The sequence below is a fragment of the Dromiciops gliroides genome, chromosome 2 (assembly GCF_019393635.1).
Source record: "Dromiciops gliroides isolate mDroGli1 chromosome 2, mDroGli1.pri, whole genome shotgun sequence".
Lineage (NCBI taxonomy): Eukaryota > Metazoa > Chordata > Mammalia > Microbiotheria > Microbiotheriidae > Dromiciops > Dromiciops gliroides.
Window position 1 is genome coordinate 567,076,143 of NC_057862.1, and position 17,255 is coordinate 567,093,397.

The 17,255-nt window shown below is 36.9% G+C and overlaps 1 protein-coding gene across 1 annotated transcript in view; it reads right to left on the reverse strand.

Moving 5' to 3' along the window:
• The window catches only part of SPTLC3 (serine palmitoyltransferase long chain base subunit 3), a 218,069-nt gene that overhangs the window by 71,098 nt on the left and 129,716 nt on the right, over positions 1–17,255 (reverse strand). The window contains exon 7 of the mRNA XM_043985477.1: positions 6,159–6,264. Within this exon, the coding sequence (XP_043841412.1) occupies positions 6,159–6,264 (106 nt within the window). The remainder of the gene's footprint in view (positions 1–6,158; positions 6,265–17,255) is intronic.

Here is a 17,255-nt window from a genome sequence, read left to right on the forward strand (position 1 = left end):
AATCCCTTTCAACATTATTGGAAAAATACTGTATAAATGTATCAGTGAATACAGATCTACCAGCTAATTTAAAGCAATATTCAGGACCTTGAATTATACTTGAATTAACAACATTGTGAATATATACATATGTGTATGTATATATATATATTTATGTACTATTATATAACGTATTAACTAAGTGTACTGATTTCTTCTTGAAATTTTGTTTCTCCCTTCTCCTTACATATAATCTGAGTTACTAAATGATAACAATGAACAAAAGCTACTCTTCGCCAATTTACATAGTGTAAAAACTTCCTTGTGGGCTCAAATCATATCCTGAGATAAGAAAGGAAATAATAAGTTACTGCTTTAAAATTAAGTAGCTACTGTCCTTTTTCTTTTCTTGTTCTTTTATGTTTTGACTTATTGCAACTGGAAAAATATAGGGCTTGACATTTGGAGTTAAGAAAATCTCAACCACTGGTTTTGGGGTGGGAAATCTCAGTCATTTTTGGAGTAAATTACATCTCCATGATATAGGACTTAACTTTTTGGAAGGACTGAATGTTTTAGGAATAGGTGATTCATCATCAAATTATTTCTTAACTACCAGTGGGTTGAAAGTTTTGGCTGTAACTTTGCTACCTGAAGTCCCAGATCATTTGGAAAAGTCCCCTTTGTTATTGATTTGTATAACTGATATATAAATTTCAAAACTGGAAATAAACCAGAAGTAATTTGGATATTTCAGAGTAATAATAGAAAAAGTAAAAAACTCAGTTAATTTCAGATTGAGTGACGACTATGTACTTTATTATGAATTTCCTCGTTAGAAAAAAATTCAGATTGTATCAATGTAATGTTTCTTTCATTTTAATTAAAGAAGTTAAATGCTGTTACATATACCCTATTATGCAAGTGGACATAGTTTATTATGGTTTGTTTTCTTTGGTAGGGAATTGAAATAGTGTTAGTACCTCTCAATGATCCTATCACCTTTGCCTTTGTATGAATCAGGAGCAGGTTTAATCTGTATTTTCTTGGCTGTGCTCAATACTAACTATAGACCTTGGACTGACCACACCCAGCCAGTAATATAAGACAAGGCACTGAGAAAGAAAACAGCCTCTGCCCTGGCATCAGGGTTTCTTTTTAGTGTCAATTACTTAAAGATGCTGCTTGTTTTGTGTACTATAATCTGATAGGCTCTTTACCTTGCTTAGTTGTAAAGCATGATGGTTGTAAAGCATTTAGCACATTGCTTATCATGTAGGTGCTTAATACATGCTTATTATCTTCCTCCTTTCCCCTATGTTATTTACCTGATTGCATCAGTCAACTCTCCTGGAATTCATTTCATTTTTAGTTGATCTTCTATGAACTTGATTTGACCTCTATTTGCCTCACCCATGAAAATTCTCTGATATTTCTCAGCCCTTCTCTTCCTCTGGTATTCAACTCCTTTCTGGTATAATTTTTAGTGTCTGCCAGATGCTTCATAGTTAGCTGAGTTCTGGTCCTGACTTTATGTATTTTAGCTCATCCCATTGTGTCTTGTACACTTAGAATGTATTATTTTACAGTGTGGTTATCAATTATCTGTGATATTCCCCATTAAACTGTAAGCTTCATGAGAGAACACAGATCTGTGTATCACAGATTGTGATACTTTGTGTCTCCTCCATTGCTTTGTACAGAGTAGGTGCTTAGTAGATATTTTGCAAATACATGGAGATGGAAAGGAGGTCAAAGAACAGATAATAAAAAGTCTTAAATGCCAGGCTAACAGATTTATTTTTTATCTAGGAAGTAGGGTGAATGTTTTTGGAAATGATATGGTCAAACCTGTGTTGAAGATTATTTTTGTAACTATATAAAATACTGGAATTGGGGAGACATTGGAGACAGAGAAATCACTTAGGAAGTTATTACAGTAGACCATATAACAGGTGATGAAGCACTGAACCAGGGTGGTGGTAGTATAAGAATGCAGAGGAAGGGGTAGATGCAAGAAGTGTTGGGGAGGTGTTGACAGAGATTAGCAACTGTAATTTGGTGGGAGGGGTAAGGAAAAAGGAAATCAAAGATGGCTTTGTGGTTTTGCATCTAGGTGACTGGGAAAATAGAGGAATCACTAACAGAAGTAGATACATTGAGAAAGAGGATAAAGTTTGGAGATCTTGAGGAAAGCAATTTGTTGCATTCCAGTGCAGTATAATATTATTGAGGGCAGGGGTAATTTCGAATATTTTTGTTTTTATATCCCCATTACTTCACATAAGCCAAGTCAAGTCAAACTTAATATAGCATATATAATAGCATGGTATCTTGCATTGATTAGGATATATCTTTGAATGGAGACAAAACCAAATATGATATGATCTAACCAGGCTATGATGAAACTATCATCTCCATTGTGTTAAACATTATATGACTATTAATGAAGCCTATGATTGAATTAACTTATTTTTAGCAGTACTGTTAACTCAGATTGAACATTCAACTAACTAAAATCTTCAAAATCATATGAACTCCTATTAAGTTAGATGTTTCTCATCCTGGGTTTGGAAGTTAATAATTTTTAGCTTATATGTAGACTTTTTATTTATCCTTTTTACATTTCATATAATACAGTAGAAAAGAAAGTACTGACTTTGTGATTATAAGAACTAGGTTCAAATTCTACCTGTGCCACTTATTGTATAACCTTGGGCAAGTCTGGGTCCTCTCTGGATCCTATTTTCCTTGCATATGCATGTATTAGTATTTTTTTCATGTTTATCTCCATTAGAATTTAGCATGTAGACAGGAGAAGACTTAGTTGTGGGATACCAGAGTTCTTTTCGAGTACACAAAAAAGTTTGGGTAGAAGAGGGATTAGACATTGTCCTGGGCTCCCCAGGTTTCTGTACATTTTGTTCCATTTGCAAAGTTACTGTAGTTGCTGAAAAGCATCTTTTGATGTCATAAATTCAAGTATACCTTTTTTCTCTTCCAGTATTTTAAAAGCTGTGACCCTCCAATTTTCTGCCATACTTTTCTTTTGTTACCAATAACTACGTTATGTTTGTCATACATCATAGCTACAACACTTGGTGAAGTGTGTATTTAGCAAATAAAGGTCCTGTATTCGCTTCCCTTTTTAAAGTTGATGCCATTTTTTTTTTTTGTTCATGGCACGTTGATACACCTTTTAAATCCAGTAACTATTTAGTGACACTAAAATAGTGTTATTTAAGTGGAGTCCAAGAATCATCAGTGACTTGACCTTTGGGTTCTGAATAGTCCTTAATCTTCCCATGAATCTTTTGTCTACTGTTGATTATTTGCATAAGGGATCTTGGATCTTGGATCAGTAATGTTGGAAGAAACAGAAAAGAAAAAAAAATCAACATAGTAAAATTCTAAAGGCAGCCCAAAGATACTGTCTGTTTGGATGTCCACAAAGTACATACTAACAAAACATTTAAAAATGAGAATTCTCACATCACTCTTAAGAAAAATCAACCGAAGATTGTTTTATTCAGTATTTAGTTATGGCAGAAGTTAGAAGATGGTCAGTCACACAATATCATAAAGTTATAGAATGATTGAGTTGGGAGTATAGATAATCTAGTCTGAACTCTTTCATTTTAAAGATGAAGAAACCAAAGTCCAGTGAGGTTATTACTTGTCCATGAAAGGCATTTTGGGTTGGAGATTATTTTCATGGAAAGTTTCATGTACCAATTTGGAAAAAAAAAACCAACAGAAAAATCATTCTCCAATGAAGAGTTCCTAAAAGCTGTTTCCCAAGCTCTTTGAAAAGAGTTCATCAGAAAAAAATAAATCACAGATTAAGTTGCAAATTTTAGAGATGTTTAAACTTGAAATCTGGTACGATTTCTTGATTTCCATAACTTTTAAGCCTGTACTTCTGATACTGTGGTAGAACAGAGATGAGACTTACGAAATGAAAAAAAAAAAACCCAGCCTTTGCAGTGGTTTCTGTAGGCTGGGTAACTGACAAGAATATTTGACAGTAAAATGCTGGTGGTCCTCTTAATTTCAACCATGATCAAAGTGTTTAAAACTTAACTTTCCTTTAGTTGTGCCAAGTTGTGTTTATTTGCAGTTTGGTTCTGTTTATTCTGCTTAAAAGGAGATGTCCAGCCTGCTCTGGCTCAGCTGATCAGCTTTTAAGCTGTTCCAATCCTGAATGACAGGTGTTTAGATAAGAATTGGTTTGTTCTCTCACCCCAGTTTTATGGTGCACTGCAGCTGGCACAAATTACACAGGAGGAAGAATGAGCCTTGAAGTTATGACAGCATAAAGTCAGTGTGGAATTATTATTTTTTTTAAGTAGCAAGTTCAGGGCCAATGAGTAGTTAATTATTCTAGTGTACTCTCACAGTCTTTATGCATAGGACACACTGGAGATTGTCACCTTGCTTACATTCTGATAGGTCTTGAAGAAAATCAGTGATTGACAATAAACTATAAATGCCATGTTTACAACTGTATAGTAGTATGTGAAACAATCAGACCTGCATCAGGTAAGGTGAGGGTATGTATGGGGAGGTTGACTATTTAGCTCTGACCAATAATCTGGACAATAAATGCTGCAGTCGGTTTTTATAAAGAAAAGCAAATTTTTAAATTTCAGTTTGTGAAAATATATTTGTTGACAGGAAACACATTTCTTTCCTTTTCTGCTTGTTATTCTTTTGGCTAAAATTATGTTACTTGAAGGGAAAGTTTAGATTAAAAAGAAAAAAAAATGTTGCCTCTGCTTTTCCTGGCTGTTTTTGCAGCAATGTTGCTATTTTTTAGATGCAGAATTATAATTTCATAACATTGGCTAGAGAGAATTGAATTTTTGACATAAAATCCTTCTAAGCCAAACTATGAAGGCGTTAGTTGCCCCAATGGCACCATAGTCTGAATGTGATAGGCATATTCTACACTCTGGTAGCTCCTTTAGCTATTGATAGCTCTTTGTGGTTTTTATAAAAATGGCTTATATTAGCTAATTCAAGAGGATACTCTAAGGCACCTCTCAAGATACTCTATGATTAGGTATGAATGAAATGTCATGAGAATTCATGCCAAATAATATTACAGGGTAAAATATCCCTGTGATCTTCAATATATGGTAAGCAAAGTTTATAAAAAGAATCAATTCAAGTTAACTCTTTTCCATATGCATTCCTCCACAAAGCAGGCTGAAAAAATTCCCATGATATCAAACCACATCCAGAGAGCAGACATGAGGTAAGGAAAAGCTTCCTAACAAGTAGAGCTATTCAGAAATGGAGTAGGCTGTCTCTGGTGGTAATGGGTTCCCCCTTGCTAAAGTGTCACCTGGATGATAAGGTTTTTTTTTTGGTCAGGCAATTGGGGTTGTGACTTGCCCAGGGTCACACAGCTAGTAAGTGTTAAGTGTCTGAGGCCGGATTTGAACTCAGGTACTCCTGACTCCAGGGCCGGTTCTCTATCCACTGAGCCATCTAGCTGCCCCCTGGATGATAAGTTTTGAGATGTATAAGAGGGATTCTTATTCAGATATCTATTGTATTAAATGACCTCTGAGGTCAACAAATTCAGTTTACCTATTAAGCACTTACTATATTGAAGGATAGTGTGCCAGACATTGCAAGCAAGTAGTCTTTGTCCAAAAAGATCTTATATAATATCCCTTTCAATTGTGAGGTTCTGTGTGATTCTGTGCTTCCAGTTATCTGACAATGAAGGTTACCCCATAGGTAACTACACTGATACTTGATGGCTTATTAGAGTAGTTTCAAATCAGATTCTTTGTAGACTTGTGGTTGTCTAACTTCTCAGCATACCTGTGGAGTTTGTAGGTATTTCCCCATCTGTCAAATTTTTTTTTTGGTTGTTTCTCAGTCGTTTTAGTCATGCCTGACTCTTCGTGACCCCATTGAAGGTTTTCTTGGCAAAAATACTAGAGTGGTTTGCTATTTCCTTGCTCATTTTACAGTTGAGGAACTGAGGCCAATAGGGTTAAGTGACTTGCCCAGGATCACACAGCTGCGAAGTGTCTGAGGCCAGATTTGAACTTGAGATGATGAGTCTTCCAGATGTCAGGCCTGACACTCCATGCACTGCACCACCTAGCTGCCCCAAATATATTTAGATGACAAATTAAATACCCTGGTCATTCACATACCTATAGATGCCTTCTACTAGAATGAGGATTTTTTTCCATGCTCTTCGACTTCGAGGCTGGCCATAGATCACAGCTTCTCTTAGTAGCTTCTCTAGACTTTGCATGTCTTTAAATAAGCAAAAAGAAAATGACTTATGAGAGTGAGGCGGATTTTTTGATCCACTTTAGTTTCTAAGAGTTCTTCATTATTTTAGACTCAAGCTTAAAAATATCTTTTCTGTGACCAGTGTTAGAATCAGAATTAAAAAGACACATTCCCCCTCTTTAAATAATAAGCACAAGGAAGTAACAGTAGTGTTCTGTTATCAAGTCCTTCCTTATGATAATGGTGATGATATTGTTGATAATAACTAGCATTATACAATGCTTTAAGGTTTACAAAGTACTTTACATGTATTATCTCATTTAGTAAGATTTGTATTTTAAGGGTACTGGTAAAGTTTTTCCTAAACTTATATCTCTTTATCCCGTGGATTAGTACTGGAAATCCTATAATTAGGGACTTATTCTATTGTCTTTCTAGCTTTCATCTCTCTCCTAAATACCAGTTCTGCCTTACCAGTTGCCTACTGGACATTACTACTTGGATTTTTCCCAAGTGTATCTTAAACTCAGCATGTTCATTTTCTTCCCTATCTAATCCCATATCCTCTCCAAATTTAACTATTCCTGTTGAAACCAGTGCTATCTTCTTAGTCACTGCTACATTTTTTTTAACCTTGGGATCATCCTTGACTTTTTTCTCTCTTTTCCTGCTTCCTCCCCCAATCCAATCAGTTACTAAGTCTTGTTCTTTCTACTCTGCAACATATTCCATATATTTTCCATTTTCTTCACTTATAATACCAGGCCTTTGTGGACTTTCATTCAATTCATTTCTACTGTATTTTCTCTAACTTGGTCTTCTAGATATATCCCATCTTCTCCCTCCAGGCCTGGAGTACATTTCCTCATCCCCTCTGCCTCTTATAAGGCTTTGTCTATGATAATAATGACCAGCCTCCTCTCCACTGTCCTCTGCACTCTTATTTCTTACCTTTATGTATTATTGTTAATCACCCCTTGTCAAATACTGATTATAGCTTCTTCTCACCGTCTGCCTTCTTTGCTATTTTCATGAGCTGCTGAATAGAACTTGAAAAAAATCACAAAACCATGCAGATATGGCCTGTTATAAATTTGTTCCATAACAACTGGGACCTTCCTCACATCAGCAAGACAGTGCTTTTCAGCTCTTTAGTTAATTCACTATCTTATTCAAGAACATTCCATATCTTTTTAATTTCCTCACAGCACTTCCTCTGAGTACCTTTTTCTCATAACTTCACCCCAAAATGGAGGTAATTGTTTACTCTTCTCCCATACTCTACCTACTCATATGGCTCAGAGATTTCCCTCTTCTATTTCCTTCCTACTTCATCCTTGTCTCACAAAAAGTGACCTTTTGCCTTATCAACACAAATCATTTAATTTGTCCTCTTGATGCCATCCCTTCCCATTTTCTCAAACAGAATGTCCATTCTATTAATCCTACTCTTTTATCTTTGACACCTCCTTATTGATTGCCTCCTTTCCTGATGCCTACATAATGCCCTTTACCCTAAATAGAACCCTTCATTTCATGTGATCAGCCCCACTTTATTCAACCTCTTATGAAAACCATCTTCAGGGGCAACTAGGTGGCACAGTGGATGGAGGACAGGCCCTGGAGTCAGGGGAACCTGAGTAGAAGTCCAGTCTCTGACACTTGACACTTGATACTTGATACTTATTAGCTGTGTGACTCCAGACAAGTCACTTAATCCTGATTGCCTCACAAAGGGAAAAAAAAAGACATCTTTGTTAAGTACCTCCACTTCCACTACTTTGTCTCCTTATGACTTTGTACCTCTTCATTTTCTAGATTTTCATTCTTTCTCCTGGTTCTCCTCCCACCTGTTTGACTGCTTTTTCTCACTTGCCTTTCCTGGATGTTAAAATGAGCTGGAGAATGAAATGACAAACCACTCCAATATCTTTGCTAAGAAAACCCCAGATGGGTCACAAAGAGTTGGACGTGACAGAAAGGACTAGATGACAACAAAACCAAATTTAGGTCTTATTTATTAACTGTGTTTTTCCTCCAAAAATATGTCCTGGGCTTTCTCTTCTCTCTCTACACTATCTTACTTGATGTTCTCATCACCTCCTATGAGTTTAATTATATATGCTACTCATTCTCAGCTCTATATATCTAGCCTTCACGTTTTTCCTGACCTTTAGGCCAAAATTAACAATTACTTTTTGGATGCCCCAAAATAGATATCCCATGGTATCTCAAATGTCCAAGACAGAACACATTTTCCTTCTCTTCAAAAACTCCCTTCTTTGTAACTTCCCTTATTATTACCAAAGGTACCACCTTGTCATAGCAAACCAGGCTCACATTCTAGGTATGTATCATCCTTGAATTCTCATTTGAACTCACCCTAAATATCCAATCTGTTGCCCAGTCTTGTTTTTTTTTTATTTTTACATCTTTCATATAAGTTCCCTCTCTCCACTTACATAGTTGCTGCTCTAGAGTAGTTCCATATGATTTCATGTCTGAACTATTGCTATAGCCTTTTGGTTGGTTTCACTTCCTCAAATTATTCTCTGTTCTAAGAAGTGATTTTCCTAAAGTCAAGATGTGAGCATTTACCAAGCTTAATGATTCTCTTCCCTCTAGAATGTTACATAAAATAGTTCTTCACAACCTTTCCCTTACCTATTCTGTTTTTTTTTTGGGGGGGCGGGGCAGTGGGGGTTAAGTGACTCGCCCAGGGTCACACAGCTAGTAAGTGTCAAGTGTCTGAGGCCAGTCCCTTACTTTCCCAATCTTCTTGTGCTTTACTCTCCTCCATATAATCTGTTATCCAGGCCTACTGATTTATTTCCTATTCCTTATATATAGCAGTCCAGGTTCCAACTCTATTCCTTTTTACTGGCTTTCTCTTATGCCTGGAATTCTCATCATCCTTATCTGTCTTTTATCTTAGTGGTGCAATGGGTAGAGCACTGGGCCTGAAGTCGGGAAGACCTGAATTCAAATTTGACCTCACATATTTACTAACAGTGTAACCCTAGACAAGTCACCAAACCTGTGTCTACCTCAATTTCCTCAACTATAAAATAGGGATAAAGTGTAATACCTATCTCCCAGCTTTGTTGGGAAGATTAAATGAGATATTATTTGTAAAACTTAGCATAGTGCCTGGCACATAGTAGGCACTTAATAAATGCTTCCCTGCCTTCTACTTCCTATATGCTCTTCTGGCTTCCCAGGATTCTTTTAACCCTTGGTCCAGCTACCACCTTCTGCAAGAGACCTTTCCCTGTCCTATACACCTCATCCTTTTCCCCAACTAGTGCCCCTCAACTAGTACTTTCCTTTTGAGATTACCTTTCATTTCCATTTTACATTTTTATATGTAGTAGTTGTGTGCATGTTGACTTCTCCATTAAATGATAACTTCTTGAGAGTAGGGACCATGTTTTTGTCTTTTAATTTTTTTTTATCGTGAGCACTTAGCACTATTCCTGGCATAATAGTAAGTCCTTAATAAATGCCTTTGGAATGAGTTGTTATCTGATGGTTTTTGAGTGTGAGGACTTCAGAGTCCCTCAGAGATTTGCTTTACTCTTATTATTAATGATTTGGAGAAATCTTTCATGTGGAAGATGGCTGAAGAAAGGCAGTGACTTGCCTGAGCTCTCCCAAAGACCCCTCCAGATGCCTTCAAATAATGCCATAAGGCAATTCTTGGAGCAGCAGAACCCACAAAAAGACAGGGTGAAATAATTTTGTAGCCAAAGACAACTTAGAAGGTTGGTGGGAAAGGTCTGTTGTGCTGGGGTGAGAGTGGAGCTCAGCCAAGTGCTAGTCTCACCAGTGCAGACCCGGTGCCTGCAAACCAGGAGCAGGCTTTGGGAGCTTCTGAATCAGCTGCAGTAGTAACTGCTTCTGGAATGCAGCCCACAGACAGTAAAGGGGTTGAACAATTGTCCAGAAGGAGATTACAGGGAACTCTTTGCTAGCATTGAGGCAGGACTCTGTTGTTTTGCCCCTACTCAGATCCAGTTCACAGTCTTGGGTGGCAGTCCCGGGCAGAGGAGGAACACAAGCACACCAGAGCTTGCAGCCACAGTGAAGCGGGACTCTGTTCATAATTGCAGGGCAGAAAAGCAGGCCTGTGGTTGCTTGCAGACCAGAGCACAGGCCAGGAGAGTAGTAAACATATCTCTCCTTAAATCATACCACCTTGGAAGAACTAAAAACTTACAAATTCCTAGAAGTAGCTATGGAAACAGCTGCACAAAGCTTGGGACAGTGCACCCTCCAACCTGGAAATAGTGCCCTATATTAACAAAGACTTAAAAGTCAAGAAATACTGGGAAAATGAGCAAACAGAAAAAAATGCTGACCCTAGAAAGTTTCTATGGTGACAAGGGAGATCAAAATATACCTTCAGAAGAAGATAACAAAGTCAAAGCTTCTACATCCAAAGCTTCCAAGAAAAAGATGAATGGGTTTCAGGCCATAGAAGCACTCAAAAAAGACTTTGAAAATAAAGAGAGGTAGAGGAAAAAAATGGAAAGAGAAATGAAAGGGATGCAAGAATATCATGGAAAAAAGTCAACAGCTTGGTAAAGGAGACACAGAAAAATACTGAAGAAAATAACACCTTTTTAAGGATTTTTTAAATAGACTAGGCCACATGGTAAAAGAGGTACAAAAAACCTATGAGGAAAAGAATGCCTTGAAAAGCTTAGTTGGCGAAATGGAAAAGGAGATACAAAAACTCTGAAGAAAATAACTCCTTAAAAATTATGATTGAACAACAACAACAACAAAATTAAATAATTAATTAAAGAAAAAGGGGGGCAGCTATGTGATGCAGTGGATAAAACACCGGCCCTGGATTCAGGAAGGCCTGAGATCAAATCCAGCCTCAGACACTTGACACTTACTAGCTGTGTGACCCTGGGCAAGTCACTTAACCCCAATTGGCTCACTAAAAAAAAAAATAATTAAAAAAATTAGGATTCAACAAATGAAAGCTAATGTCTTTATCAGAAATCAAGAAACAATAAAGCAAAACCAAAAGAATGAAAAATAGAAGGCAATATGAAATATCTCAATGGAAAAACAACTGACTTGGAAAATAGATCCAGGAGAGATAATTTGAAAATTATTGGACTACCTGAAAGCCATGATCAAAAAAAGAGCCTAGACATCATCTTCCAAGAAATTGTCAGGGAAAATTGCCCTGATATTCTAGCACCAGGAGGTAAAATAGAAATTGAAAGAATACACCCATCACCTCCTGAAAGAGATTCTAAAATGAAAACTCCCAGGAATATTATAGCCAAATTCCAGATTTCCCAGGTTAAGTAGAAAATACTGCAAGCAACCATAAAGAAACAAGTCAAGTGTTGTGGAGCCACAGTCAGATTTAGCAGCTTCTACATTAAAGGATTGAAGGCTTTGGATATGATATTCCAGAGGGCAAAGGAACTGGGATTACAACAAACAACCTACCCAGCAAAACTGAGTATAATCCTTCAGGGAAAAATGGACATTCAATGAAAGAGAAGACGTTCAGGCACTCTTGATGAAAAGACCTGTGCTGAATAGAAAATTTGACTTTCAAATATAAGACTCTAGAGAAGTATAAAAAAGTAAACAGAAAAAGAAATCATAAGGGATATTAAAAAGTTAATTTGTTTACATTCCTTTATGGGAAAATTATACTTGTGACTCATAATAACTTTCTCATTATTAAGGCAATCGAATGGAGTATATTTAGACAGAGGGCACAGATGTGAGTTGAATATGAAGGGATGAAATCTTGAAAAAAATAAAATTGAGGCTTGAGAGAGGAATGCACTGGGAGAAAGGAAAAGGGAGAAGTGGAATGGGATAAAATATCTACCATAAAAAAAGTAAGAAAAAGCTTATACAGTGGAGGGGAAGATAGGATAGGAGATGGGGAGTGAGTGAACCTTACTCTCATCAGAATTGGCTCAAAGAGGGAATAACATACACACTCAGTTGGGTATAGTAATGTATCTTACCCTGCAGGAAAGTAAGAAGGTAAGGGAATAAGGTGGTGGAGGTGATAGAAGGGAGGACAGATTGGGAGAGGCGGCAGTCAGAAGGAAAATACCTTTGAAGAGGGAAAGGGTGAAAGGAGATAGAGAATAGAGTAAATGCCAAGGAGAGGGAGTAGGGTGGAGGGAAATTCAGTTAGCAGTAGTAACTGTGAAATGATGAGCAGGATGCTCTCAGAAAAACCTGGAAAGACTTACATGAGCTGATGCAAAGTGAGATGTACTGTATACAAAGTACCAGCAATATTGTAAGATAATCAGCTGAGAATGACTTGGCTATTTTCAGCAATGCAGTGATCCAAGACAACTCTGAAGGACTTATGAAAAATACATTCCATCTCCAGAGAAAGAACTTATGGTGTCTGAAGACAGATTGAAGCATTTTTTTAGTTTCTTTTTCAATCTTATCCATTTGGGAATAGCTCTTGGTCACATTTTTTTTTATTCCCTATGTATTTTTAATATCAGATCCTTATCAAAGATACTTATTGCAAAGATTTTTTCCCCAATCAACTGTTTGCCATCTTATCCCACTTACATTATTTTGTTCATGGAAAAGTCTTCCAATTTTGTATGATCATAGTTAAGCTTTATTCAATTAACTCTAGCTCCTCCTTATCATTCCTAAGATAAAATATACACTTCTTTGTTTAACTTTTGGCCTTCACAGTCTGGTCCCTAACTATCTTTCCAGGTTCATTAATACATTATTTCCCAGCTAAACTGATGTTCTCTCTCTTCCTCACATACAACAATCTAAATTCTTCTCTAGTACCTGGAATGTACTCTGTCCTCAACTCTGCCTCATAGAATCCCTTTCTTCCTTCAAGATGCATCTCAGGCACCACCTTCTATGTAAAACCTTTTCAGATCCTTCCAAGTGCCAGTGCCCTCCCTACCAAACTATCATGTATTTAACTATACTTTCTATTTAGTTGTATTTAATTTTTTTTACATTTACTCTTTAAATGTTTTCATGCATGTTTTATTCTCTAATAGTAAGCTTCTTTTGAGTAGGTATACTTTTATTCTTTTTATTTGTATCCCTAGCACCAAGCACTATACCTGACATATATGGTGTACTTAATAAATACTTTTGATTGATTATTAACATGAGGACACAAGCAGATACATAAGGAAGTTCACCTAGGCATACTGAACTCCCATAGCTGTACTATTATGCCACAAAGAGGTCCCAGTTAGCTTATTATCTCTCCCCTCCTTTTTAGTCATTCAGTTTTACAAAACAATATCATGAGCAAGGCTTTTCAGCACCAGCCCTTATTCTACCCAATTTTTTATTTCATTGGCAGTATGGGAGGTTAATGTGATTTTCAGGAACTGTTGCCTCACTACCTTCCACAGTTCAGTTTTTTGGCTATCTGTTGTGAAAACCTTCCTGCTCTAAAATTTTATGACTCTGTATTAACAAGGAGTATAAAATGACAGCAAATTATCACTGATATACTCTGAAGCTGAAACCACTTTAAATAAAAGAGCTTAAATTAGTTGGCTTGCTTTTTAGCCCTGGTACTTTATTTTTTTAGAAAAACTGGGAAATGTGGGATTCACTTGTCTTTTACTTCTACTTTTTTGTTATAAGAGTTGAATAAAAGATAAAAGCGACAAGGTCACAATATATATATATTTATAGATACTTCTATGTTTCTTTGCATCTCCAGAGCCTCCTCTGCTTGCAGAATTTAAAACTCCAAGTTCTTTTTATTCAAGACCTAGATCATATTTTAAAAGGCAGAAATCCTACTCCATTGGCAGTCTTAGCTGTAATAAAATGTTTGAGAACATTAGTATCATTGTTTCAGTGATGAGGTAAGGGAGAGGTATTTAAAGTGCTACAAGGAAGAAGCATCTGGCCATAATCTACCACGAGATATCACAGGTCACATTTTAAATGGCTGTAAAAGGAGACACCCAAAAAGAGTAAAATAGAAACACTGAAGCCAATTTTCATTATGATCAAGGATACCAATCACCTCCTGAAATTGATGCTTATCAACTCTAATATCAACTGAGGCAAGGAGTACATTTATGGCTTCTTAAGATGAGGCTAAATGATGTCTTTCTTTTCAGTGGACATTGCCAAATTTGGTCTTTCTTTTTCCTTAATTACAGCTAGTCCCTGGAGTAGTGCCCAGTTTTTGGAAAAAGTCCTGGAAAGTTAACTGATGGGTGTACTAGCTCCCTCCAGAGGAACTAAGGAGAATTCTCCTTCCTTACTCCCACCATCCTCTCACTACAAACTTGGATGTTACCTTCTTCTCTATGATTATCTTTTCTCTCTTACACCTATGATTTCAAACTATATTTTAGATGTGGGAGTTTTAATAAATAATTGTGATACCTTCTCCCTTTGCCTCACACACTCAGAGTTAGGTTTCTCAAATTGTCATATATATGTATGTTTATGTAAACAATATTCAAATAAGGATGTTCTTACTGAAAAAAATTGTAGGCTGTTACGAAATTCTCTTCAGGTGAGAGATTTTCAGTCATTTTAGACTGAATAACTATCAAATCTAACAAACACAAGTTGTTTAGCTTTTCATTTTCTTCCGGTCATAAGATGTGTGCTATGAGTCTAGAAAAAGTAAATGTTACTTCAAGGGACTTAGTATTTTCTAATAATAGTCATTCCAATGTCATTTGCAAGGTTTTCAGAGTGTTTTTGTAAATACCTCTGTGAGGTAGGTGGTATAAATAACAGCATCCCTATATTATGGAGGAGAAAGTCAAGTATTGCTCTGAGGGGAAGGTGATTTATTCAAACTCACAGCACTGAGAGTTGTCAGAGTCAGGATTGGAGCTCACACCTTCATTCTAGTATTTTTTCACTCATCTATACTTCTTCAGTATGATATCAAAGAAAATAATAATAATATAGTGCTAAGTAAAAATAATAAATAGAATAAATGGAGTTTTGTCTCAGCAAATTCAGAAACAGATTTTAAATCTAACTTGGTTCTTCAGCAATGCCCAATGGACAATACTTCCCATTGAAACTTTTCTCAGTGACTTGGGAGTGCATGGGAAGTGTGAGAATCAGGTTGCCACCTCCCTGCTGAGAACCAGGGTAGCGTCTGGAAGTTACATTTATTCCTAGAACCTCCTGTAAGTCATGTCAATCAATGCTACCAGCCAATTAGCTTGGAGCTGTGCGTGGGCTCTTTCAGAACTCCACGTGTTCTTCCTCTCTCTTTTGCTAACTTCTAAATACTTTAATAAATGCTTAATGCCCAAAGACTGGTGCTATCAGCTTCTAATTTAAGGTGACCACACATTAGATTTTAGTCACACATTTAGATTTTTTTTTTTTAAGTGAGGCAATTGGGGTTAAGTGACTTGCCCAGGGTCACACAGCTAGTAAGTGTCAAGTGTCTGAGGCCAGATTTGAACTCAGGTCCTCCTGAATCCAGGGCCGGTGCTTTAACCACTGCGCCATCTAGCTGCCCCACACATTTAGATTTTAAGTCAGCGTGGAAGACTTTTCTCAAATTCAACTTAATTTAAGATTGTTTTGCAACATGGATATTCTTATTTAATGAACATAAAACATTGTTTGTACAGTAAAACTTCTGAGTAGATGCTTTGAGCTTATGCCTCCTCTCTTAAGATTTTTTTCTGGGCCAAAACCTCATGCAAATGCATCTATCTTGGGGCAAAAGACCACCCAAGTAAAGGACTTCTGCTACCCATATTTTATGGTTACATCTTAATAGTGCATATGTCTATATATGGCACACATGCTATGAAAGAAAAACAGCCTGTGAATAAAGAAGAGAGTGTTTGCCCCAAACATATTATTCCCTTAGTGCAGAGATCATTTCTTTAATATGCTGGTATTAGAACTTGGCATGCTTTTTTAGCTCTATTTTTAAAAGAAATAGCTTTCTTTTAAAAGAAAATGAATGATAGTGCATAGTAACTGGCAATCCCTTACTTAGAGGTACCTATTCATGTTGATCCAGTGACTCAAATAGCATCTTTCCCTTTTCTTCCTGTAAACTGAGGATATTGTTATTTTCCTTTCTCTTTATTTTCTTCAATCTATTGTTCTCTTGGACCAACTATTCCTCTTTATACACCAGTCCTGGGTGAGTCTAGGATGTGTCTGAGGAGGACATTACATAACTATAATCACAGAGATTAGTCATTTGATCTTCTGAAGAAAAAGCAGCAGCAACAGCTGCTAACAATTACTCTAAGGGTAGCTACCTCTCTCCCACTCTAAGACTGCCTGTAGCCATAAGACAGAATAGCCTGGGAATCTGGGCTGGTGTGTTTAAACTGACCCTCATAGTGAATATCTGATTGTGCTGTGAGCCAGTAGAGACAGAAAATCAGATTAGACCTTTGTGTGTCAGAGCAGTGCCACTCTGGGTAGTCTGGTTATCTGTGTGGCTTTCCTTATACAAACCTTATCTGTGTGTATTTTTCTGTGGTGTTTCCCTGGGGATAGACTTGTGTGGTGGCTCACAATGTGAACTTCTGAAGTATTTAAGGAACTGCAGAAGCTGAAAACTTTGGACGGTGATGATGCTGCATCACAAAGTTACTGATGACTGCATTTGACCTTCCCTATTGTGTCTGATGGGTGCATCAGCTCCATCTGGAAGGAACTTAGGAGAATTCTCCTTCCTTACTCTCACCATCCTTAGCCAGAGGCTAAGGACTTCAGTAAGGGATAGCCACAGATAGGGTAAAAATAGTAATTAGCCTTCTTTTCCTCATCACTGGTCAGAGCTCTAGCACTTCAATCTCTTCCCGCCCCCCCCCCCTCTTTCTGTGAAGCCTTCCTGTCCCAGGTGTTTCATTCTACTTTTTGTCCTAAAACCTCTCTCTATTCCCTAATTCCTGGGATGAAATCTGATATTCTTCTGAAAGTTTGAATCTGATTTTCTTCTGAATTGTATATGAATCCTCAGTTATTTAGTACCTCCAAAC